The sequence below is a fragment of the Camelina sativa genome, chromosome 17 (assembly GCF_030686135.1).
Source record: "Camelina sativa cultivar CO46 ecotype springtype chromosome 17, ASM3068613v1".
NCBI lineage: Eukaryota > Viridiplantae > Streptophyta > Magnoliopsida > Brassicales > Brassicaceae > Camelina > Camelina sativa.
In genome coordinates, this window is record NC_141896.1 from 32,836,262 (window position 1) to 32,863,884 (window position 27,623).

General features: G+C 33.1%; 1 protein-coding gene and 2 pseudogenes across 3 annotated transcripts; all 3 read right to left on the minus strand.

Moving 5' to 3' along the window:
- Positions 1-14,708: 14,708 nt before the first annotated feature.
- On the minus strand, positions 14,709-23,381 carry LOC104758092 (myb-related protein 340-like; annotated as a pseudogene). The gene is made up of 3 exons (XR_015587815.1): positions 23,018-23,381; positions 15,645-15,774; positions 14,709-15,224 (listed from the first exon to the last, which is right to left on the minus strand). The product of XR_015587815.1 is annotated as a myb-related protein 340-like (transcript).
- LOC147924622 (uncharacterized) lies at positions 16,442-18,013 on the minus strand. The gene is made up of 3 exons (XM_087497381.1): positions 17,566-18,013; positions 16,951-17,469; positions 16,442-16,873 (listed from the first exon to the last, which is right to left on the minus strand). The coding sequence occupies exons 1-3, from the start codon at positions 17,878-17,880 to the stop codon at positions 16,598-16,600; spliced, it is 1,110 nt and encodes a 369-aa protein (XP_087353507.1). The 5' UTR covers positions 17,881-18,013; the 3' UTR covers positions 16,442-16,597.
- Positions 18,072-21,620, minus strand: LOC147924623 (uncharacterized; annotated as a pseudogene). Its single transcript, XR_015587814.1, has 5 exons — positions 21,561-21,620; positions 21,272-21,328; positions 18,586-21,174; positions 18,392-18,497; positions 18,072-18,304 (listed from the first exon to the last, which is right to left on the minus strand). The product of XR_015587814.1 is annotated as an uncharacterized LOC147924623 (transcript).
- Positions 23,382-27,623: the final 4,242 nt, after the last annotated feature.

The following is a 27,623-nucleotide window of genomic DNA, read 5'->3' on the forward strand; positions in this document are numbered from 1 at the left end:
CAGTTCCAGGAAAAATGCACCAAAACTACTCTGTCAACAGTCCTCCGGTAATGTCTGAATTATGTTAATCTTATGGCTGAGTTTCCAGATTGTTTAGGTTGAGTTATCATTATCTTTAATTGTCTTTGCTTATGTTATACAGGTAGTTGGCAGTGGTTTGGCTGGGGTCAGTAGGAATCTGAATAAAGAGTTTGATAAAGATGAGTTTGATAAAGATCATCTTCTTAATTTCATTGAGAAGTCTCCAGCTGCTACGAAACCAATTCAACGGACTAACACGAGGAAAAATGCCAATGATGGAAAGAAGGACGAAGAATTAAATGCAAAGAAGGCCAAAGTTGAGGCGGCCGCTGCGGAGAAGAACAAAGAGTTGGCGGCAAAGAAGGCCAAAGATGAGGCGGCGGCTGCGAAGAAGGTCAAAGAGTTTGCGGAAAAGAAGGCAGAAGATGAGGCGGCGGCTGCAAAGAAGGTCAAAGAGTTGGCGGAAGAGAAGGATGGAAATAATCCGCCAAAGAAAAGAGTTAGAAAGACTACTAAGCCTAATCAAATCAATCAATTGGGATCTGATTTGAATGAGGGAGTATCCAAAGCTGGTGCAAACGCTGGTGCCGACGCTGCTGACAGCAGTATATGTGATATGACAGCCAAGATTATGGCTGAATACAATATCCTTGAACCTGAATCTGAGGATGATGAGGAGGAAAAGATTAGGCTTGATAGAATCAAAGCTTTAAGGCTGGAGAATGTTAAGCTGTCCCCGGATGGAAGTTCATTGAATAAACTACAAGCTACACAAGAGAGGACTTTTCCTTATATTGGGGACAACGGACTGACGTGCATGAGGAAGAACTGTTCACCTGAACCTGGAATATATGATCCTCTAGCACCTGTTGATCCGGTCAAGTTGCAGAAACTTTTGGAGTACCTAAAGAAAGCCGAGTATGACCCTTTAGACCCTTGTTAATCACATCTTGTTAAAATTATATTAACATGTTCTTATTTTTTTCTTAGGGGTACACCATTAGGCAAGTCAACATCAAATATTGAATTCTATAGGACTCTCATCACCGAAAGAAATAACTGGCCGTCTGGTACATTTGGGTGGCTGTCTGATAAAGTAAGTTTAACTTGATGTCTGAGTTATTATGTTTACGGCTGAGATATTATAAGTGATGGCTGAGTTATTATGTTTACGGCTGAGATATAATACATATTGACAGTAGGTGGCAGTGGTATGATTTGTTATTGTTTACGACTGACTTATATTACATTATGGCTGAGTTGTTGTTTACTAATCAGTTTTCTGTTTTACAGCACTTGGGCGCGTTTATGAGACTCCTCAATATTAGGTACAAACGAGATCCCTTCCCATTCCACAACAAACGCATTGCGTTTATAGACCCGTGGTTCACTAGATCGATGATTGGTGATTATACGATGTTCAATATGAAACCCAAGTTTTTTAAAATGACTGGCAATAGGTATGAAGAGTTAGTTAAAGGTTTGTTACCACTAGATGAACCGACTAATTTGAAGTGGATAGAAGATGTGGATCACCTGTATATTTGTCCACAAACTGGAGGCAATCACTAGGTGGCGCTGCACGTGGATCTAAAGAGAAGGCATATTGATTGCTATGATAGCATCGTGGGACAAGTAACCGAAAAGAGTGAGCTTACAATGCTGAATGATTGTAGGGCGTTTACACGGATGATTCCAGCAATGATGAACGCGAACGTTCCTCACGAAATTCGTACACCTACTGCCAGTCAGTTCGGTTTCAGGAGGAAGAGTGCCTCCAAGGTCCCTCAAAACGTACAGGTTGGTGACTGTGGCGTGTACGCTTTAAAGTTTATTGAATGTCTAGCGCTTGGTGTGTCTTTCGATGGAATCAGTGATCAAAATATCCAGGCTATACGGGTTAAAATGGCTGTAGAAATCTACAATGAGGCACTTGGTTTTTTGATCCAGATTAAATAATGCATTATGTCCTTCCTTCGTTTCGTTTGTTATCTCGTTGTACTTGGATTTGTAAAATTTTGATTTGTCTATTTTCAAAATTATGGCTGGTTTACGGTTAAGTTACGGCTGATTTACATACTTCACACGGCTGACTTATGAAATATTTGTAAATTAAAATTATTTTAACTCAAAATTAAAATATAGAATGAAAAAAGGAATATGACAATCACTATAAGCAATGAAAAGTAATAATTATAGACAAAGATTGATTTTTACACATTCTGATCAAAATGTGTAAAACATTCAAAACATGACATTTAGGGGTTAGGGTTGGTGTTAGGGTTAGAGGTGTATATTTCATATTTCCAATTTTGAAATTATTTTTCGGTTATTTCCGGTTATGTGTCGGTTAGACGAATATATAACCATAAATAACCAAACGTTTCAAAATTAGGTCGATTAACTTAATATAACCGATAGCAAGCCGAATATAACCGTAACTAACCGAAAATAATGTAAAAATAGTTTCCGGTTTGGTTCGGTTGGTCGGTTATTTATTCATTCTAATTTGGGGTTGGCTGAGTTATGGTAAAGTTATTGCTGAGTTATCGTTTACGGTATATTAATTTATTATATACCTTCTCGAGAAGACAAAAAGTGTTGTTGGAGAGACACAAACAATAATTAGGTTTACTGTTAAGAACCACACGCGTAATAAGTAAGATTTTAGCGATTTTTTATTTAAAAAGAATTTAAAATTTGAATTTGAGTTCAAATTTTTTTTTTTAATAAAAGTATTTCTCAAACATTTGACTGATACGGCTGAGTTGTCGACATAAACGGCTGACTTATGAAATATTTATAAATTATAATTATTATAACTCAAAATTAAAATATAGAATGAAAAAAGGAATATTACAATCACTATAAGCAATGAAAAGTAATAATTATAGACAATGATTGATTTTTACACATTCTCACCAAGGATGTGTAACACATACAACACATGACGTTTAGGGGTTAGGGTTAGGGTTAGATATGTATGTTTCATATTTCCAATATTATGGGTTTTAATATAACAGTTTGGTTTTGGTTATATTGTGTTTGGTTTAAGGTGGTAATTTGGATATACTAATATGATAACCATTTTTCAAATTTTTAAAAAAATTCTGAAATTACTTTTCGGTTATTTCCGGTTATGTGTCGGTTAGACGACTATATAACCATAAATAACCCAAATGTTATCCAAATTAGGTCGATTAACTTAATATAACCGATAGCAAGCCGAATATAACCGTAATTAACCGAAAATAATGGAAAAATTAGTTTCCGGTTTGGATCGGTTTGGTCGGTTATATATTCATTCTAAATTGGGGTTGGCTGAGTTATGGTAACGTTATGGCTGAGTTATTGTTTAGGGTCTTCTCAATAATATGAAGATATGAAAACGTATTCTTCTTTCTTTCTTGGGTCTTTTGTTCTGTCAGATTACTAATAAGTATTAAAACATCTCTCGATATTACAAAAAGTGTTGTTAGGGAAGCGTGAAAAATCACTAATTCTATGCCTGCTCAAATCCACACGCATAATAAATTCATAAAGTGAGCTTTTTATCACAAGATATTATTGCAAATAATTAAATAATTATTATTCGAATTTCGAATTTTATTTTTCTTAAAGTATTAAAACGTCTCTCGATATTATTAAAACGTTTCACGCATTTTTATTTTTTGTAAAAGTATTTGTCCGACAATTTAAATTAAAATTATTATAACTCAAATCTAAATTTAAAATAATTATTCAAAGTGTTACGGTAAAGTGATGTCTGAGTTATTCTATAATGTGGTTGACTTATTGAACTTTATGATTGAGTTATGATTCTGTGATGGCTGAGATATCGTAATAACGACTGATTCCCTTCCCTTATATTAATATGAAAGTACTAACAAAACGAAATAAAAAAATAAAAAAACACAAAATCATAGTTCGATTCATTTACGGGAACACGAAAGGTCACGTCGATTCATGTGACGGCTGAGTTATAGTGAATAACGGATGAAATATCAAAATGAACAATCTATATGGCTGAGTTATCAAAAGAAAGGTCGCGTCTATTATTAGGTTAACTTGCCAAAATATTGCTTAACGGCTGAGTTATAGCTTTACGGGAAAACGAAAGATATAGTCGATTCATGTCATGGTTGAGTTATAGTGAGTTATGACTGAGTTATCGAAAAAGACAATATGAAAACAAACGACTGATCTATATGGCTGAGTTATCAAAAGAAATGTTTTTGTAATTATTAGGTTAACTTGCCAAAATATTGCTTAACGGCTGAGTTATAGTTTTACGGGAAAACGAAAGACGCGTTTCATTAAATGTGTTGCACGGTCTTTTATAGTTATTCTCGGGACACAGCGGAATTTTCGCTGCAGTCTGATTGGTGGACTCAGCGGCGGTTACATCCCATGACTCTATATAAATAGGGATGAAGGTTTGGGGAATAAATCATTCGAACTTCCACCAGCGTAAGAAATAGAAGGATGCCAGCAAGAACTCGATCCGCATTGCTGAGACAGGCCCGGGAAAGGATAGCCGCCGCATCCGGCAATCGGGAGCCGGAAAATCCCATTCCACAGGAGGTAGGAGAGACGTCCCGATCTCGTGAGGTCGCTCCAAACTCAAATACTGTCGACCCTGGTGTGTCTCCCCTTCAGCTAGAACTCTGAGAGTACCGAGCTCGGCGAAAGAGGATGGGCGCGTATATTCGGGCGCTTCGGCTGAAACTTGACCAGCTCCATCGTTTTTACCGTTTAGAGGGAACCATTCTAGTCCTGGAAGACCTTATCGTCGAAGGTTACTTCTTGGCACACTGGCGAATGGTCCGTCTACTTGATGAGCACAAGGCGTGCAAAGAACTGGTCGATCAGATGGATGTACCCGATCTCCAGAAAGGCGATCGCGAACCCCTGAGGGAAACCGCCTTCCCGTTTGTGACGGATGTCTGGGCCTATCGAGCTTGCTTGACTAGGTTAATCCGATACGTCAATTTCCTGGAGTCATCGGGTGAAGCCTTCCGCGAGCGCCATCTTCTTGAAGGCCCATGTGCCTTTATAGAGGACATGATGTCCAGAGGCTCCGGATTGCCAATCGAAAGGCTAGAGGCCTTACAACGGGTACGAGATTTCTGTCGAATTGCAGTGAACGAACTCGCAGTGGAGGAACCATTGGAGACTGACATATCTGGCCCAGCTCCCGTTCTGCGATTGCAGGACCGTCCAGAACGCTAGAGGGTTGGTGGCGAAACTTTTCGATCGGGCTCCCCCGACCAGAGATCTCTCGTTTAGGCGTTGTTATTATATATATTTTTTGTTGTTGTTTGGATGAAGTGTAATGGAAACTAATCAAAACGATTTTAGTGAAGTTTAATGTCATGGCTCAGTTATAAAATTTACGGCTGAGTTATAGCTTTTACGGGAAAACGAAATATATAGTCGATTCATGTCATGACTGAGTTATCAAAGAAACAATCAAACGACTGATTTATACGACTGATTATATGGCTGAGTTATAGTTTATTACGACTGAGTTATCATGATACAGGACGAAATATATCGTCGATTCATGTGATGGCTGAGTTATAGTGTGTTATGGCTGAGTTATAGTGTGTTATGGCAGAGTTATACTACTTGACAGATGAGTAATACCACAAAATAAAGTAATAATACTTTGACAGATGAGTAATAACACAATATAAACTATAGAGCACAAGTTTTCGCATTGTGCCCAACTTGCTTACATCGCGAACATGCGTGTTGCTTCCTAGGGCGTTTATTTTCAGTGGCAACTTCCAAAGATGATTTAATCCTACGCTTCTTTGGTCTTCCTGGCTGGTTCACAACAATCGGAGGCAAGCACTTCTGATTATCCACAATTTCAGGAGCAGGGAATGATTCATCTGGAGGCAAAATTGAACCAGCCCATCCGTTAACCAAATCGACACTCCTAAATTTCTTATCGCACATGGATATACGAGACACATCCATATGCTCTGCAGCTGTGATTGCATGGATGCATGGTATTTTCTCGTGGTCGAAACGACAGCATGTGCAACTTTTTATTTCTAAATTTACAACATGCAAAGATGATCCATATTTCACTTGAACACGTACAGCATCAATCGTTTGTACCTCCATAAGTCTTGCTCCGGTGACACGGTCCTATAAGGGAGTAGAACAAAAAACAAAACGCTTTAGGCTGAGTTATGAAAACAATTATGGCTGAGTTATTGAAACAACAATGGCTGAGTTATGGAAACTATAATGGTAATGGCTGAGATAAGGAAACAATTACGGCAGAGATATGGTAACTGTTACGGCTGAGTTATCAACATTGACGACTGACTTATGTAAAATTACCTGTAATAGTTTCTCAACACCTCGAGTGAGCGTTGTTTACTGCGATTTCGCATCCTTTCTCCGTTCAGAAAACCATCTGGTCATCATATCCCGTATCGATTCTAGAAGTTGAACTATGGGAAGACTTCTAGCATTTGACAGTGCATGGTTCATTGATTCTGCAATATTCGTTGTCATTAAATTGTACCTTTCACCCGGGAAATGAACAAGCGCCCACATTCGGACACCAGCTCGTTGGAGGTATCCATGTAGTTCGGGATGACGTGCTTCAATCTCATTGAAAGCCTCATTAAAATTAGTTAGCCTAAAACACTTTGCCGCTTTTTTCACCAGAGGGAACAAATGTTTTCCTTTGAACTTCACCAAGATGTTCTTATACAAATGGTAAGTGCAAATTCCACGTGAAGCCAACGGATACACTTGATGAATCGCTTTCCCTATTGACTGATGTCTATCGGAGATTACCGCAAGATCCTTTTCGTCTGGAATGGCAACTTTGAGTTGTGTAAAGAACCAACGCCAAGACTCATCATTTTCAGTGTCAACAACAGCGAAAGCTAATGGGAAAATTTGAAAGTTACCATCCTGAGCTAGGGCTGTTAGAAGTGTCCCTTTGTAACTACCATGGAGAAACGTTCCGTCGACAACAACAACTTTGCGCATGAAAGCAAACCCAGCAATACTCGCACCAAAAGCAATAAAAACATATTTGAATCTATCTTCATCACCTATTTGAAGATGCGTGACTGTACCCGGATTTTCCCTTTTTAACTTGAATATGTAAGAAGGCAACTCGCTAAAACTTTCCTCAGGAGTTCCCTGATGGATCTGCCTTGCATTCAGCAGCGTTCGATATGCCTTCCAATAACCCATCTGTCGACACCAACAAATTAATAAATCAGCCATAATATATAAATAACTCAGCCGATACATTCGAATAAGTCAGCCTTAAATAATCAATAAATGAGCCGTAAAATGTAAATAATTCAGCCTATACATACCTATAACTCAGCCATTGTTATCAATAATTAACTCAGCCTATACATACCTATAACTCAACCATTATTATCAATAAGTCAGTCGAAACATAGTAATTACCTTTAGACTAAATTGCTTATTGAAAATGACTCCGACACTTTTAGGTTTAACATCCGGACCAAGATCACCAAGATAGTCCCTGTAAAGACCTGCCAGTACATCAGCTGTTGATTGACGGCATCTAGTAGAACGTTCCGTCACAGAACATGTGTCTTCCGAATCGTATACACGAACATGAAAATCCGGGTCATCCCCTTGTACAGATGCACGAACTCTCCAAATACATCCTTTAACCCAACACCTAAAAACCACTTGTCTCGGATTTGAGACTGGTACATTAAAATCAAATCCATCCCTAACCGAAATAAGTTTCACGTGATTCCTGAACTGCTTTTTGCTACTGTATCGTTGTCCTACAGCAATTTTTAGCGTTGACACCTCCAACCTAATAGCCTCCGGATTCATCTTCGATCCGGCAAAGTTATCATCTCTATGAGCTTTCTTCTGAGGAGGCGGAGTAGGTGGGTCTTCCACTGTACTCTGAGGCTCGCCCAATACAGAAAACTTCTCGTCATCAGATGACTCACCATCGGAGTCGTCGAAAACATCAAATCGGGTTGAAAATTCATCGTCTTCTTCTTCGTCAGATGCTACTTCAACAGCTTCTTCTTCGTTTTCTTTGTCAACAATCTTACCATAATCAAAACAAGTGCCTTCAAATCCCCCACCGCACACTTCGGGGGTAGATTCTGCTTTCGAGTCTCTGCTTCGCTGAATCATACTTCCTCTAGCTCCACTAGTTTCTGTAGACTCTTTCGCCGAAAACTCTACACAGAGACGTAGCTGATCGGTTTTCCATAGACCCAAAAAACATTGCAACTGTCGATCATTGGAGACAAAAACTGGTGGAGTATCATGCGCCATATGTTTCATTGCCCTGTTCGAGAACATGTAGCTCAGCTTTAGCTCATGTCTAAACGAGTCCAATCCGTAGTCTTCAAGAACAACCTTAACAAGCTTGTCGTATGTTGTGCCTCCATCTATCTGCACAACTATACACCCTCTCTCGTCGGAGTTAAATACATATCTCTGTGTCTTTATCCAATTACCGGACACAACTAGTACCGGCACTGGATCCATGAAATATAATGAAGAACAAGGTGGAGAAGAACAAAAGTAGAAGAACAAGGTGTGAAGAAGAAAGTGAAGAAGAAGTAGAAGAACAAGGTGAATAAGAAGGAAAAATAGTTCACTTATTAACCAGTTGAAGAACCAGAGTCGAACGACGTTTCGTATTTCCGGAGAAAAAGATGATGACATGGAATGCTGACATGGATGCTGCATCCGACGTGGCAAATCAGCCATGAAACAATACCATAACTCAGCCTAACTAAAACTCAGCCACAACACGAAAAACATTACAGTAATTAAAAAGCAAAAAAAATTGCTGCCAAACTCAGCCGCTTCATGAACTGAAAATATGTAACTCAGCCATATCGTTTGATAAGTCAGCCGTAACTGAAAAACATTCTAGTAATTAATCTTTTGCCAATAAGTCAGCCGTCAAACGGCTGACTTGTCGATAAGTCAGCCTATTACGGCTGATTTATAGTTTTTTACCATAACTCAGCCGTAACTACATCTCATAAGTCAGCCATTTTTCATAACTCAGCCAGTCGGAAAATGGCAACTCAGCCGTGTCGTTGTGATAACTCAGTCAAAATTTTGACAACTCAACCGTATCGTAGCGATAACTCAGCCAAAATCTTGACAACTCAACCATCAGGTGAAAACTCAGCCATTACTACAGCTGAGTTATGCGCATAACTCAGCCAAATTTAATAAGTCAGCCATAACTCTTGGCTGACTTATAAGCGTAACTCAGCCAGATTTTCATAAGTCAGCCGTCCGCTCTTACTCAAATGTTTTTTTGAGTAACTCAGCCGCAACATACCTATAATTCAGCCGCAACATACTCTGTATCGCGTTACGGCTGAGTTATGGTACACGTCAGCGATTTCTGACGTGGCGTCTGACGTAGCAATGACATTTTTGTAATAACGTTTTTTCCGGTAACATAAAACAGGGGCACGCTGGGTATTTTGAAAATACCCGAAACATTCTAGTAATAAAAAAAGTTTTTTGTAGATTCGGCTAATATTACCTAAAATGAGTAACATTTGAATAATTCACCCTTTTTTTAAAATACTGCTTTTTCATGTTAACAAGAGATCTATGGAAAACAAATTATCTAATCATTTCCGTTCTATATAAATTATCCGAGCTTAATTATATTCATGCTCGTTCTACTTAAAGTATCTAATCATTTCCACTCTCTGCATTCGAAATTTGAGTCTAAAACATAGTAAAAAAACAATAATCCAAACTAATCTAATTTCACTTCAGTCAATTTATCCAAACAAAACTAGATAAATGCTAGGGAACCAATAATCGAAGATATGATATTGGGAGCCACTCTAAAAAAATTCTAGAAATTTGTAAGGACACCGGACACGTGACATATGGAGCACACATGTGTCGAATTTGGGACCACTTGTGGACTTGCTTGTCATGCGCCACCTTCTTTTGGATTCCCATTACAGCCGCCATTGCCACTTCAAATGGAACAACTCGTTCGTGTTTAACGTTCACACGCGTCTTTTCACATATTTTCTCATACAACTACTAAATTGTCATTATTAATTTATTATCATCTAAATATATATCTTCTGTAATATTTTATGAGAAGGTTTTTTCTAATTTTCTCTACCAATACGACACTTAACGCTCTAAATTTATAACACATGTAACATGTTTTTCTCACTAGTTTTAAATTAAATACTTTTAATCTACTTCATTTTATTTTATTTTTTATATGGTGTATAGTTTGCTTAAAAGGTTTTTTCACATTATTACAAAAATATATTTCTACCAACTTTTAGTTTTAACATATAAGATATTTCCTAATAAAAGCATATACCATATAACCTAAAAATAAAACTACTAATCAAACCAATAAAAACAAAAAAAAAAGTTTTTATACTTTTAAAGTAAAAACTGAAACCAAATTAATTTATGATAGACTAATTTTAAAATACCAAATTAATTTATAAGAAGGTTTTTTCTAACTTTCTCTGCCAATGCGACACTTAGCGTTCTAAATTTGTGACACATGTGACATGTCTTTCTCACTAATTTTAAGTTAAACACTTTTAATCTACTACATTTTATTTTATTTTTTATATGGTGTATAGTTTGCTTAAAAGGTTTTTTCACATTGTTACAAAATATATTTCTACCAACTTTTAGTTTTAACATATAAGATATTTCCTAATGAAAGCATATACCATATAACCTAAAAATAAAACTACTAATCAAACCAATAAAAACAAAAAAAAAGTTTTTATACTTTTAAAGTAAAAACTGAAACCAAATTAATTTATGATAGACTAATTTTATGGAAAGGTTCAGATCCTCTCCAGGGTCTGGGGTGGTAGTGTTGTAGTGATGAAGATTCGATGTTTCTTCTGGGAGCACGGAGTCAGAGACGCGATCCCACATCCTTACATGCAGAGTTACAAGCATTGATTTGGGCTATGGAATCACTATTGGCGGCTGGAGTTGCCTGTCAGAGCTTCGAGACAGATTGTGCAGAATTGGTGGCGATGGTGCAGACGCCTGACGATTGGCCAGCTTTTTTGAATCTGTTGGAGGAGTTTTTTGCGCTCAGATCATGCTTCCCTTCCTTCTCCCTGACCAGGATCACTCGAGAGCTTAACGTACGGGCAGATTGTCTAGCTCGTTCTTCAAGATCTTTATTTTCTGAAATATCTTTTGTAAACTCTTTTCCTCCGGTTTGGGCAACCAATCTTGGAGTTATATTTTAATTTAATTAATGTTTGGTTGAAAGAAAAAAAAAAAGGACTAATTTTAAAATACCAAAATATATTCTAATATATTTTTAAAAATTACATTGTATTCAATAATCACATTTATTCTATTAAAGACAAACTCAGATAAAATTAAATGTGTATTTAATATTATATAAGTTACTGGTTGACTGTTTGTAAAACTTATGTACTAAAAATATATATATACATATATAATGGTATCAGAATATAATTGCTTAATCACCCTATGAAATAACATAAAACAATAGTTTCCAAAAATAATTGAAAGGTATTAGTGTTTTAATAATTAGAAAATAGAGATAATATATCGAATCTAAAATAAAAATTGACACACTTTTCTTTTCATGAATTTTATTCATAATTAAATTCGAGATATAGTATAAGCTATTTCTTAAAGTTTTATGACATGAGCCATATTTTAATATGCATTATTCCAAAAAAAATATATTAAGGGTAATTACGAGATTAGAGAGTAAACACTGGAGCATATGGTAAAACATATTGGTGATTCCTCTGTGTAAAACATATTGTCTAGATTCATAATCTCATTTCTTCTATAATATGAAAAGGTTTTTTCTAACTTTCTCTGCCAATGCGACACTTGACGCTCTAAATTTGTGACACATGTGACATGTCTTTCTCACTATTTTTAAATTAAATATTTTTTAATCTATTTCATTTTATTTTATTCTTATATGGTGTATAGTTTGCTTGAAAGTTTTTTTTCACATTTTTACAAAAATATATTTCTACCAACTTTTAGTTTTAACATATAAAATATTTCCTAATGAAAGCATATACCATATAACCTAAAAATAAAACTACTAATCAAACCAATAAAAACAAAAAAAAGTTTTTATACTTTTAAAGTAAAAACTGAAACCAAATTAATTTATGATAGACTAATTTTAAAATACCAAATATATTCTAATATTTTTTAAAATTACATTGTATTCAATAATCACATTTATTCTATTAAAGACAAACTCAGATAAAATTAAATGTGTATTTAATATTCTATAAGTTACTGGTTGACTGTTTGTAAAACTTATGTACTAAAAAAAATATAATGGTATCATAATATAATTAATTGCTTAATCACCCCATAAAATAACAGAAAACAATAGTTTCTAAAAATAATTTAAAGGTATTAGTTTTTTAATAATTAGAAAATAGAGATAATATATCAAATCTAAAAAAAAAAAATGACACACTTTTCTTTTCATGAATTTTATTCATAATTAAATTTGAGATATATTATAAGATATTTCTTAAGGTTTTATGACATGAGCCATATTTTAATATGCATTATTCCAAAAAAAAATTATATTAAGAGTGATTACGAGTTTAGAGAGTAAACACTGGAGCATATGGTGTGATTATGAGATTAGAGAGTAAACAATGGAGCATATGGTAAAACATATTGGTGATTCCTCTGTGTAAAACATATTGTCTAGATTCATAATCTCATTAGTATAATACAAATTTCAGGTTTCACAAGTTTAGTTTATTGATTGGTTGGAGAGTTCATTTTTCAATAATTAAAAGAATACATTTTCAGCATTCATATAGAGTTTCTAATTTACAAGAAATTTCTTAGGAGGCTAATTGAAGAAAAACAGTCCGTACCAATATATTGTGGAGTCAAAAGAAAATCAAATATTAAGATTGAGTTAAAAAATATATAAAGTTGTAAATCACTTGCAAAAATATCAATATTTAGTGAAGTGACCTTGGTGCAGTGGCAGGAGGTAAGTCTATTTGTAGAAGGCACCATCACACCCGGGATCGAGTCCCGGCTCTTACGAATGTAGGAATTTGGCTAATGGGCCGGCCAGTTATGGCCCAATGGTTGACAAAAAAAAAAGATCAATATTTATCAATTATTTTTCTTTACGATTGAGACTAAAACATAATTTTTATTTATTTATCTTCATAATAATTTTTTGGTTATAGAGATCTAGCGAATCATCATACCTTGATCGCATCCATATATTAAAGCTTTGGAAAAGATGTAGGGAAAGATGAAATTTATCTGATAATAGCAAACTATTTTCGTTTTATCTGGTCTCTACACATATCTCATTTGTGTTAAGACTATCTCCAACATATATTCTATTTTTTACTCTAAAATAAAACATAGTTTTTTTCAATATATCACTCTATTTTTGACTCTAAAAAATAGAGTTAGTGTAAAAAATAAAGTTGAATATAGAGTCATCCTAGCATTTACTCTAATTTAGAGTAAGATATATAGTAGTGTTGGAACCAATCTTACTCTATAATAGAGTATTGACCTTAAAATAGATGCTCTAAGAACGTAACAATTTATCACAAAACAATAAAATCTAAAACAAAAAGAACTTTGAGGGATTTAATTTCTTTAATCAAAAATATTTCTGATAGATATGATTTGTTTATTTTATTTTGCGTGAAAACATTAAAAACCATATATATATAAAGGAACATATATTAAACATTTTAAAAATAAACTTTTCATAAAAATTCATTTCAAAAATATATTTCTAAATTTGATATATATTATAATTAATAAAAAATAATTAAATATATCTCGCGCATCGCGCGAGCCTATTTCTAGTATATATATATATATATATATAACTATTTTCATTTGTTCTCAAACAACCAACAATATACTGATGATTTATCAAAGCCAAAACCAAATGATTTTATAACCCAAGAAGGCAATTTATTCGTGTGTGAAAGGTCAGTAGTATTCCAATTTTACAAAATTGTAATGCCAATTCATTTTATTCCCACTCTGTAAAAGACAATATTTTGATTATGTATTGTTTCGACTATAGGGCGTTTGTCCGTATGATTATATTCTAACAATTGAATCAAATAATATTTTGATTTGGAAACTACCTAGGGTTCTGGTGAATCTGTGATCCTACATTCCTTACTCGACGTAGTGGAAAAATACACTGAGAAATAACTTCATTTTTTAAATCAACCAGACTAATTTAATTGGGTTCATCCCTTCTGGACGTATATAATCTTGATAAAGTGTTACATGAGTTGGATTATGCTATATAATAATTAATATATTCTAATCATGATTAGGAAATAGAGACATCATTCACGTACGTCCTTTTCTTTTAGTTTAAAATATTAGAAGTTCCCAGCTCAAATTCCATTAATGATTATACGTACGAACTAAGTTAATATTGAGTTTGATTAGTAATAAACTAGTATTGTCGTATTGGTTAGCCAAACAGGAAGAAGATATATGCCCTACAAACTTGAAATTTCTAAATGAGGTATATATTGCGCTACGAAATTAAATATTCGGTCTTAGAATTCGAAATGTATGCAATCAAAAAGAAGCTTAAATGCTATTTGAGACGACGAAACTTTTCAAACTATGTCGTATAATCACCGTAGGTATGCATGCGTGAACAACAAAACTATTTATGTCTTATAATTAACTTTAATCAATCCATCACATGAAATGCTACTCTAAGAGCCAGTTGTTGAGTTCGTCAAAACTCCACAAAGTCTCTAACGCATCTCCATCGTTGAACCAATCACCACCGTTTGAATCTAACTTCGTTCCATATTCCATCTGATCACCACCGTAGAAACTCGATCTCACGGACTCAGACGACGACGACGTATATGACGTGGCGGCAGTGGTCGCACTCGAGTTCTCAGGCGAGTATTGGTTAGGGACAGATTCGACATTTTGAGTGGATTCGATCCTCTCGACGAGACGAGGCATCCAGTACGTAATGTTTGATGATGTCTTTGAATTGCTTGCTGTTCACGTCACATTTCAGAAGTTTTGCATGTTTTTGAACACGTGTTCTCCAATAATTCTTTATCTCGTTATCAGTTCTTCCCGGTAGATATTGGGCAATCTTTGACCACCTTCAAGAAAAATGTAATATATATATATACAAATATCAAATTTCTGAAATCTCAATCAATTCATCGTTATTAGATAATTCATCATGCTCTAAATTAAATGTTATTTAAAAATAACAATTATAACTCAATATAACATATTTAAATTTATATAATCCTTTTCGTGAATACAATAATTGCTGATAAAAAGAGTCTGATTTTTCTTATCTTAATTTCAAATATGATACAAATTTAGTATACAATCAGAATTCAACCAAGAAATTTCAAAGACGCATTGATTTGATCTTTTTCAATTCTCTAATAATTGAATATTAAATTGCGTATTTCATAGAGACGTTTCAAATTTGCTTTCTCATCTCTCCTTTTTTAATATGAAAAGATGTATTCTCTATAACTATGTCGATATATATAATGGTTTCATACCGATTTCCCCAACGAGAATGGAGTTCAAGTATGATGAATTGTTCTTGGAAAGATATGTCTCCACGGCGGATATCCGGACGGAGATAATTCAGCCACCGCAGTCGGCAACTCTTTCCCGTTCTGTTCAGTCCTGTCTCCATAGTAAACTATTCCAATAAATATATAAAACGTGAAATAGTACGTACTTGTATTAGTCAATTTTATATTGTCACTATTACAATTTCTCAATTCAATAAAGATAACCATTAAATGAGAGACTTTATCGTATTGGATGGTTGTGAAAGGTGTTTGAGTTCCACACTCAAAAAGGCTAGTACTGAAAAGAACTCCAAAGGAAAACACTACAACAAATATGCACATTGTTAACCAGAGAAAAACGCTATCATAGGTCTTTGATAGCGTTTTCATGAGCGCTGTTTTAGGGCACTGTTATTATATGTACCCCATATACAATAGCACTTATTACGTATGCTATGTTATAAAAATATAACATAGCTTTAAGAAATTGCTATATTATCAAGATCATAATTTTGAAAAAATTTATACAACATTTGTTTTTTCGTGCTATGTTATAGTTTTATAGCATAGCTCTAATAAACTGCTGTATTATCAAGATTATAATTTTGCAAAAATTTATACAATATTTAATTTTTCGTGCTATGTTATACATATCTAATATAGCTGTTGCGAAATGCTGTTTTATCTTGTTTACTGTGCTATGGTATATTCTTTTATCATAACGTTTACCTGTACTTTTATAGCATTTTCTGATATGTGATTATAGCACACATAACCTGTTTTATAAAATCTCATAAAATCTGATTAATAAACGTCTCAGATCCAAAATACATAACAAAAGTCTCAAGAACATCAGTTTACCATCAAAGTCTCAAGAACATCCAAAATAAACAAGCAATCTCAAGTACTTAACATTACACAATAAAACCATCAGTTTAAGACATAATGACCTTGTTCTCTGGCCAAGCAATGCAGGAGCTAAGTGCATCTTCAATAATCTCTATTTCATCGGATGGCCTCCAAACTTTTACATTTTTCACCTTCACAACATCTATCCACACTTTAACTGCATTAGAACCCAAGCGAGTAAAGTGAACCTTATGTTCTGGATCATTTGTTCCCCATCGTCCTTCAGCCACAACCCTATTCTTTTCAGTTAAATCCATCAACTTGCACTTCTTATTCTCCTTGGAAATAACTTTATTAATGCGCTGCCATGTTTACAATATAAACCATCAGTCATCATATAATTAACAAAAACAACTTCATAACATATGAAAACACTTACTGGAGACTTCCTGAGAGGAGACTGTGATGGTAAAGTATTCTTTATTGGTGATATTGGACCCGTTGCATCATCAACAGGAGACTCAGAACCAGATGCAGACTTAGAAGACATAGATGCAGATTTGGCCTGCGATGCAGCCTTTGAAGCTGTTGCTGAAGTTTTGGACTCTGTAGCAGACTTAGAAGCTGTGGCTGCAGACTTGGCCTTTGATGCAGACAAAGAAGCATGTGATGTAGCATTCTGACCAGTTGGAGTTGAGGGATTTTCAAAATCAACCTTACTCAGGGGCCAAGATACGTAAGCCATCAAACAGTCCTCAAGAAATGACATTTCAGCTGTAGGTCTCCATAGTGATGTATCAGGCTGCTTTACTGAATCCACAAATACTTTAACTGCTTTTGGTCCAAGAGGAATTCCGTTAACCAACGCACTTGGTTCTTGTGTCTCCCAACGCCCCTCAGCAACAATGACGTCACCCTTAGACAAATCCAATAGTTTACATTTGTTTCCTTGTATACCCTGTTAAACACAATCAGTAAACAAATCCAATATAATTAATTAGCATTATAGACAGGGGTAATACATTGCTAACACATTGCTAGAAATTATAAATACCATAGGGGCAATGTCTTCCATTTGGATGTTGTTGTCTACCAGTCTACACTTATCAGTTGGCCATGCGATTATATGTCCAACAGCTTCTTTCATATGAAAGATCTTTTGTGCAGGTCTCCATAGAAATGCATCTGGTTTATATGCAGCTTCAACTAACACTTTGAGATCATAAGGGCCAAGACGATAGTCATTCACTATGTCATCCGGATCAGAAGAAAGAATCCGACCCTCACCAACATTTTCATCAATGTCAGACCAATCAACAAACACACACTTAGGATGTGCTCTTTTGTTTACACTCTGCAACAATTTCATGAGCAACTAAGAATCATAAACGACACTAAGATGCTAGAATATACGGATCCTTCTGAAAGCTTACTTGGCTCTGATTTAAGTTAACAAGTGTGAACCCATCTTCCACTTTAACTCCATTACCTTTTACTGCCCAGTTACATCTAAATATCGGCACATAGAACACATGGTAGTCCAACAATATGATGTCAGTAATTCTCCCATAATATGACACCAAATCAACTACTTGTGAAGTATCCTTAGCACTAGATCTACACATAGCCGTTGCCTCATAATAAACACCACTGTTCTGACTCTGCCTTTCAAGTGAGTATGTGTGAAAACGTTGTCCATTAACTATATAACCAGTATAGGACCTTGCAGTACACCGTGGACCATATGCTAGCCATTTAACTATGTCTTCATGTCCATCAGAAGTAATAGATATCTACAAAATTAAACAGACTAATCAAAATTATGAATGAGTCTACTATAGATTTATAAACAGACTCATCAAATTCATAACTTTACTCACCTGTCCTTTTAACCAAGCAGCAAAATTCTTAGAATGCATAGACCATAAATATGTTGCATCACGTCTACACCTTGGATTTGAGTCTTGTAGATATTGCAAATGCATACTACCAAATCATAAATACGAAAAGAAACTATCAGCAGCATAATTTTGACCTTATAATTTATAAGGAATGAAATACACAAGTAACTTACTCCACATAATGATCAAAGGCAGCTGTATTTTGAATGACAGCAAGATGGGCTATATTCTTCTCCATTTCAGTAAGAGTGAATGACGTTCCTGCTGATATTGGACGACCTTCTAATATAGAGCTGTTCACATACTCTACATTCCTCTCAGGTTTTTCTTCTACATTGGTTGTCTTTTTCAGAAACTCATTACAAAACAGCATGCTTTCTTCTGCAAGATATGACTCTGCTATACAACCCTCTGGTCTTGCAGGATTTCTTACAAAATCTTTTAGAACTTTCATATACCTCTCAAATGGGTACATCCACCTAAAATGCACAGGTCCTCCTAGTCTAGCTTCTCTTCCTAGATGAACAGTCAAGTGTACCATGATATCAAAGAAGGTTGGAGGGAAAAACCTTTCAAACATACAAAGCGTTTCTACAATTTCAGCTTCCAATACTGTAATAACCTCAATATCAATAACTCTCTGACACAAATGATTGAAGAATGCGCATAGCCGTAGTATTGCTGTTCTAGGACCTTTTGGTAACAATCCTCTAAGTGCAACCGGGAGAAGCTGTTGCATCAAGACATGATAATCATGTGATTTCAGACCTCCTACCTTACACTCTTCTACTGAAACTCCTCTTGAAATATTAGAACAGTATCCATCTGGACCTTTAAAATGAAATAGTCGTTTGCAAAAAATCTTCTTCTCATTCTTGGACAAAGACCAAGGTGCTGCTGGAAGATATGTTCTCTTTCCTTTTGTGGTAGGATGCAACTCTTTTCTTAGACCAAGATGTTGAAGATCCTTACGAGCATTAAGACCATCCTTAGATTTTCCACAATGCAACAATGTGGATACAATGCTGTGAGTCACATTCTTTTCTATGTGCATTACATCCAAATTATGCCGTACTGGTAGATCCTCCCAATAAGGCAGAGTAAATAAAATGGATCTTTTCTTCCACCTTGATAACTCATCTTCATCTACTTCTACTTCCTCATCTTCATCGGATTCACTTTCATCATCATCACTGTCAAACACTGGTTCTTTATAGACAGTTCTCTTTCTCTTCATCCCAGCCTTTTTCACATTTCCGAAATCATTTTGGAAGTTTTTCAGATTCTGATGAACTTCATGACCAGTTAAAATTCTTGACTTTCTCCTATGCTCAACTTTTCCATCAAACCAAGTCTTCTTTTCCCTATATCTGTGTGTTGGAGCCAAACCTTTTCTATGACACATGTAGACATGTTTCCTGCTAAACTTCAACCACATACTATCAGTATTTTTCCCACACATAGGACATCCCATTTTACCTTTTACTTTACAACCAGCAAGATTTCCATACGCAGGAAAATCACTAATGGTCCAGAGAAGCATTGCCTTTAGAGTAAATGTACTTTTACTAAAAGCATCATACGTTAGCTCTCCATTCTTCCACAGATGATTCAAATCCTCAATAAGAGGTTCTAGGTAGACATCAATATTATTACCTGGTTGTTGTGGACCAGGAATCAATAATGTCAACATTATATTCTCCTTCTTCATACAAAGGTGAGGAGGCAAATTGTAGTTTACCAATAGCACATGCCAGCTACTATAATTACTATTCTTCATGTTGAATGGATTAAATCCATCTGTGGACAGCCCAAGCCGTATGTTCCTTTCTTCAGCTGCAAATGAAGGATACTTCTCATTCATCTGAGCCCATGTAACAGAATCTACTGGATGTCGAAGTTTTCCATCAGTGCTCTTGTTAGTGTAATGCCACCGTAAGTCCTTAGCCATGTCCTCTGATCTGAACATTCTCTTCAGCCTTGGTATAATTGGAAAATATCTTAATACTTTCTGTGGGACACCTTTCTTTACCTCATTAGTCCGCTTATTAGTCTTCCACCGTGAAGCATTACATTTGGGACATTTATCAAGCTTCTTTAACTTCTTTCTGAAGAGGCAGCAATCATTAACACATGCGTCGATCTTTTCATATCCCATATGAAAGCTCTTTAAAAATTTCTTGACATCATACAATGATGTGTGAAAGACATTACCATCTGGCAACATGCTTGGCAATGTCTGAAGCAGTTCATTGAAGCTCTTATCCGACCAGCCATTATGTGTCTTAATCCTAAACAAAGTCACAATAGCCGATAACTTGCTGTGGTTTGAACAGCTAGGGTATAGTGGGGTTTCAGCATCCCGGATCTTTGCAAGGAACTCATCCTCTTGTTGGTCCTCACCCTCTGCAATCTCACTTAAGTCGCCCACAGGTTGGTCAGCTAAGTCACCTCTAAAAGCCAACTCTTGATCAAAAAATTCAGCAGCTTTATATAACTCAAAAACTTCCTCATTCCACTGAGTTGGTTTACTTTGAAATTCATCTACTGACTTCACATCTCCATGATGATACCAATCACTATGCACCTTGTATGCCTCATCCATCCCTCTTATTACAAGATGCTCAACCACAACACTGTTTAACTGTCGTACTACATTACGACAGTCTTTACAAGGACATATTATCATTTCTATGTCACCTAAAGCCGCAGACACATCCCTTACAAATTTCCAAGCTCCACTTTTATAACCAGGATCAGCTCTTCAATGGATAATTAAAGAAAAAAATCATAACTAAAAGAACATCTTAAAGTATCCAAACCCAAAATAAAACCTAATTATGAAATATAATTCCTTACCTGCATAGATGCACCCATGCCTTGTCCAACATTATATGTTATAATATAAATTTTAACCTTTATAGATAAAATAGAGATACATATTATACAAAGCTCACATTAAGCAACAATTCAGACAATACTGCACTACTTCAGACACATACAGATGCTCTTAAACCAATATCTAACTGTGTAAAATCTCACTAATCTAATCACTATTTATACGAATCAGACTCAAAGGACAAAACATAGCAATCACCAATATTCGTGTGTAATAATAATGTTTAACTATTGGTTGAGTGATACTAACCTGTTGTGTGAGTACAGAGAAATGAGAAGCTTCAGTTCCCCAACATTTCAATCACCAACACTTGGGAAAAAAAAAAAATCGTTCAGTTTATGAAGGCGCAAATACTCAAATCCAAAAGCTATTTTTGAGTCAAATCTGTAAATAATCGAACCCTAACAAAACAGATGGATTCGAAACTCCACATTCTCAAAATCTGTAAATAATCGAACCCTAAAAAACAGATAACGAAATAAATCTAGATAAATCGAACCCTAACAAAACAGATAACTAAATCTGACCCTTATCGAAATCAAAAGCTGTTTGAAATCACAAATAATCGAAACAAATAACGAAATTAGGAGGAAGAAGAAAGACATGCCTCAAAAATGGATTCGAGCTATCAATTGCGATGGATATGGAGATTTAGGGCGAAATTGGGGCTTTTCACAAACGGCGAAATTGGGGCTTTTCACAAACGGCGATAAAACTGAAGAATTGATAAGAAATTTAGAAGAATTTGAGCACACACAGAGAATTTAGAAGAAGAAATCTTCTTAGGTTGAGCTTAGGTTGTAACGAGAGAGAGAGAGAGAGTGTGTCGAGTTTTTGGGTTTTTTTTTTATTTGGCGATTAAGTGAATAATTTCACTAAGTATTGGCGGACAAAAGTCACTTTTGTTTCCCGCTACATAATTTTCCTATCATAGCGTTAATAAGATGCTATTAAAAAGTAAGCGAAAAAAAATCTCATCTTTCATAGCAGTGACGGAAAATGAGCTATATCCGTCTGCTATCAATGTACATATTTGTTGTAGTGAAAATAAATAAATTTGGACCGACCAATCTGTTTCATACGAAAGTAAACTTCTAATGATAATAATGAACTATGAAGATGTCAACTTGTTCTTTGTTACTTTACCAATTCTACAGAGGAAATTATATTTTTTCGACATGGAGAAGTCACAGCCATAAGAAAAGTATTATCATAGTTACGAAAAAATCATAGACTTTTTATGTATTTACATATTAAGTAATTAATATGTGATGCAAATTAGGAATAAACATCGATAAGACGAAAATTACCTTTTATATCTACTCCTTTCATTTCAATTAGTTATCAGATTATTAACTTTATTAAACTTTAGATCATATTGTGTACTCATAAAATCCGAAATGACTTTCTGATAAAAAAAGAGAGGATAGATTTAGTGTAAAATGTTTAAGAACAAAAAATGACTACTTCTACGTACTTGTTTGAAGAGCTTATGAAGAGTCGTTCAATAGCAAAGTTTAACCATTTTAAACTAGTTATATACACAATCTAATATCTATCGGGGAAGCTACGCTTGAGAAACCAATTGAGACAATTTGTTATGAACATATGACGATTAATTATGATGATTTTATTGATATGGATCGAAGAAAATATTACATCTTAATTGTATCATATTCTAATAATCAAAATGCTTAAGAAATTACCAGCCGAATGAGAGAGGAAGTTCCATTTTCCTTCACCATGAAGAGAAATGTAACTGATGAGCTTCATGTCTTCTTCCACAGTCCATGGACCTCTCCTTGTTTCTATCTCAATCTTCTTCTTGAATTTTTTCACTTCTTCTTTCCGCTTTAGGGTTTCACAGTTTGAGGATTCTGTTCTACATATGTTCATGCTTTGATAATTTTTAGAAACTTGAGAGAGAATGATCTGATAAATATTTTGATGGTTTTTGAGGGTGAGAGTTCTCTGAAGGGGCATAAAGTGATCGAGTTTTTAGGGTGGGTTTAATAGATTTTTTTTTGTTTTTTTTTTTGCTTTATTTTTCTGTATATATTATAAAAAATAGCAAACATTTGAAATCAGCATATTATAATATATAAATTATTACGAGAAGATAGTATTGGAAATTTTCAAACAAAAAATCTTATCATCTAATTGCTTTGTGGAATCGGTATTTTTTCTATTAGACAATATAACGATGTGATTAATTTGATAAAATTTACAAACGTTAGTGATTAAATCTAAAAATTAATAAAAATTGGATAATTGTTTCAGCAAAAGCGAAGTCGATTTTGTTTTCTAATGTAGTTAGTTATTGAGATTTGTTTTTTACTTTTTTCTCAAACACAATTCAACAAAAAAGAACTAACCAAAATTTTGAGGTTAAAGTATGGAAAAAAGATACTCAGCTACACGAAGTATCGTTCAATACATGGCCACACATCCCAACTTAAAAAATGTATTGCCAACTACGCGAAATATATGTATTGCATGGTCACATATACCAATTATATGATGACATGTGCTCAACATCACAATCATCTTATTCCGGTACACCATTCATCAGAATCCCGAGTTGAACAGTATTGACCGGCATTGACCTATGATGACCAATAAAAATATGCAATTTTTTTTGTATTTAATATTAGAAACCAAAAAAAAAATTAGTTGAATTATTTAGAAATCATTTATAGTGTTTTATAATGTAAAACATATATGGGTCCAAAATAAATATATATTGTATATAATTCCATTAATTTAGTCTTATGATAGTTATTTTTTTCATATTTCAAAACTTAATTAAAATTGAAATAAAAATCATTCATAAAATATTAAAACTTAAATTCAAACCAGATAACCTTGTTATAATAAATCAAATAAGAAAATTATTTATTTTCACTTTATTAATTTAAAAACATCACTTACTTAATTTATCTAAATATAAAATTAAAATTATTTAAGGGGCATTCTCAAAAATGCCCCTTTTTCCATACCCCTTTTTAAAAATACCACTTCATGTTGACCATTTTTAAAACTACCCCTCTTTATATACAAAATGACCAAATTACCCTTTTTTAGTGACAGCAAGAATGTACAGTCATCAAAATCGAAAATATTTTCCCGCCAAAAAAGTTTCCCGCCAAATTTTTTTTTCCCGCCAAAATCGAAAATTTTTCCCGAAAAAATTATTTTTTCCCGCCAAAAAAAAAAATTTTCCTTCCAAAATGGAAAATTTTTCCCGCCAAAAATATTGAAATTTATATCTTTTAAAAACATTGTAAACGCTTTTAAAAAACTTTTAAAAGCGTTTACAAGGTTTTTAAAAAGTTTTTAAACACATTGTAAACGCTTTTAAAAACCTTGTAAATGCTTTTAAAAAGCTTGTAAATGCTTTTAAAAAGCTTGTAAATGCTTTTAAAAGGTTTTTAAACACCTTATAAACGCTTTTAAAAACTTTTTAAAAGCATTTACAAGGTGTTTAAAAACCTTTTAAAAATCTTATAAAAACTTTTACAAGGTTTTTAAAATCATTGTAAAAGCGTTTACAAGGTGTTTAAAAACCTTTTAAAAATCTTTTTAAAAACCATTTGAAAACCTTTTAAAAACCTTTAAAAACCTTTTAAAAACCTTTTAAAAATCTTGTAAAAACGTTTACAAGTTGTTTAAAAAACCTTTTAAAACTCTTTAAAAAATCTTGTAAAAGCCTTTACAAGGTGTTTATAAGGTAGAAACCTTATAAAACCTTTTAAAAACCTTGTAAATTTTTTTTGGCGGGAAAAATTTTGGCGGGAAATTTTTTTCGAAAAATTTTTGGCGGGAAAATATGTCGGAAATTTTTTGGCGGGAAAATTTTGTTTTTCTTTTTATTGAATAAAATAATTTTCATTTAAGGGTAAAATGGTCATTAAAAATTAAAAGAGGGCAAAAATAAAAATGGTCAGAAAAGAGGGTATTTTTGAAAAGGGGTATATCAAAAGGGGCATTTTTAACAAATTCTCATTATTTAATATTCTCAACCACAAAAAATATTTCCTACAACAAAAATACTTAGAACCAAACTCAATACATATCCAAATCATTAGAATTATTGGAAAATGTTATATACTCATGGTAAAATAAAATTTTTAATATCTGAAAAAAATTATTAATGATTTTTCATTTCACTTTTATTAATTTTTGCAATATAAAAATATATTATATATCTGTTAATTCATCCAGTCTTATAATAGTTAATTTTTTTCTATTGCAATTAAAAACATCAACTTATTATTTGATTTATTTAAATACAATGTTTTTATTTAATAAAAGAAATATATTTGATTGTAAACAACAAAAACACACAATATTTATTTTTAATATATAGAAGATCCAAAAAATTGAGTTTGCAAAACAATATATTTGACTGTAGTAATATTAATATATACATATATAATTAATATATATATATATTCAAAATAATTATTAATAATTTTTATTTAACTATTAGTTTAGCTTCAAAATTAAAATTACTAATTATAAGAATGAATACATTAAAGATGTGAACAATTTTTTTTTTGGTTTCTAATATTAAAAAAAAAAAAAATTGCATATTTTTATTGGTCAACATCGGTCAATGCCGGTCAATACTGGTCAACACCGGATTCTGATGAGCGGTGTACCGGAATAAGATAGTTGTGATGTTGAGCACATGTCATCATATAGTTGGTATATGTGACCATACGATACATATACTTCGTGTAGTTTGCTATACATTTTTAAAGTTGGGATGTGTGCTAATGTATTGAACAATACTTCGTGTAGCTTATCTTTTTTCCTCAAAGTATTGATGATTATTTTATTCATCTTCTTTTTTTGTTTTAACTCCCATAAATGCGTATATACAGTAAGTGATTATATTTTTTAAAAATTACTAACAATTGAGTTAAATATTTTTATTATTACTTTTATTTTATTTGTATTTGATCTATAGATTAAATAATTATCTTAAGAAGTCATTTAACAGAGTTCCAATAGAGACACAATTATTATTTGATTTATAACTTAAATAACTAGGACTCTGACCCTCCGCAATGTCGCAAGAAAGTATTTTACAAAAAAAGTAATTAAATTTGAAATTTTAAATTATATATTATGAAATCATTCGAATGTAATAGAATAGTTTGAATATATAAACATTAAATATAAACTGTTACTAAAAACACAACCATCAAAATGAAAACTTATAACAAAAAAATATTATGTAGAATAGATGCAACTTTGCAAAAAACATTGTTTAAAGTATTATAAATATAAGATATTTTATAAAGAATTATGGTAAATCTACAGTGATGAAGTGATCCTAACTGAGAATATTAAACTAATGGTTGTAATGAGTAAATATAAATTTCTATTAAATAATTATAATTAAAAACAAAATAATATAAAATTTAGATATTAAAATAGTTTTTAACGAAAAGTTACGATAAATAGATGCAACTATAAATTCTATATTAAGTTTTATTAAATTTCTATATTGCTATAAATATTTCTAAAATTTTAGTTAGATTATAGAATATTTAGATTCAACATAAAACAGAAAATTTGTTTCAACGAACAATGATTTGTTAGTTATGGCTGAAGAGACAAATATATAGAAAGTTCAAAAAACATGACTATTTAAATAGACACACCTATTAAAACGAAAAGTTACGATGAAAAAATATGAATTAAATATAGTGAAAAGACACAACTTTAGTATGAACAGATACAACTGTTTGAGTTTAAAAAAACCAAATAAAAAAAATTCTTACAAAAAAATACTAAGCAAAGTCGCAAATGTAGTTCGTATTTATTCAGATTGTTATTATTATTTTTAAAAATTAAACTATTTTTAACAAAAAGTTACAATAAATAGACGTAACTGTAAATTCTGTATTCAGTAATTTCTCTATTGCTATAATCATTTTTAATATTTTAGTTAGATTATAGAATAACGTTGAATATTATATATAAATATTTAATTATTTAGATTCAACATAAAATGAAAATTTTGTATCAACAAACTTTTTAGTTACTAATGAAGAGACAAATATAAAGAGAGTTCAAAAGACATGGCTATTTAAATAGGCACACTTATTAGACCGAAAAGTTGTGATGAAAAGATATAATAAAATATAGTGAAATGACACAACTTTACAATGAAAAGATACAACCTTTTGAATTTAAAAAAAAAATTATGAAAAAGTGCTACGAAAAATTGCAAATGTTGTATCTGCAATTGATTTCACCTAATAACCCATATAAACTGCTTATAAATAGAAGATATCT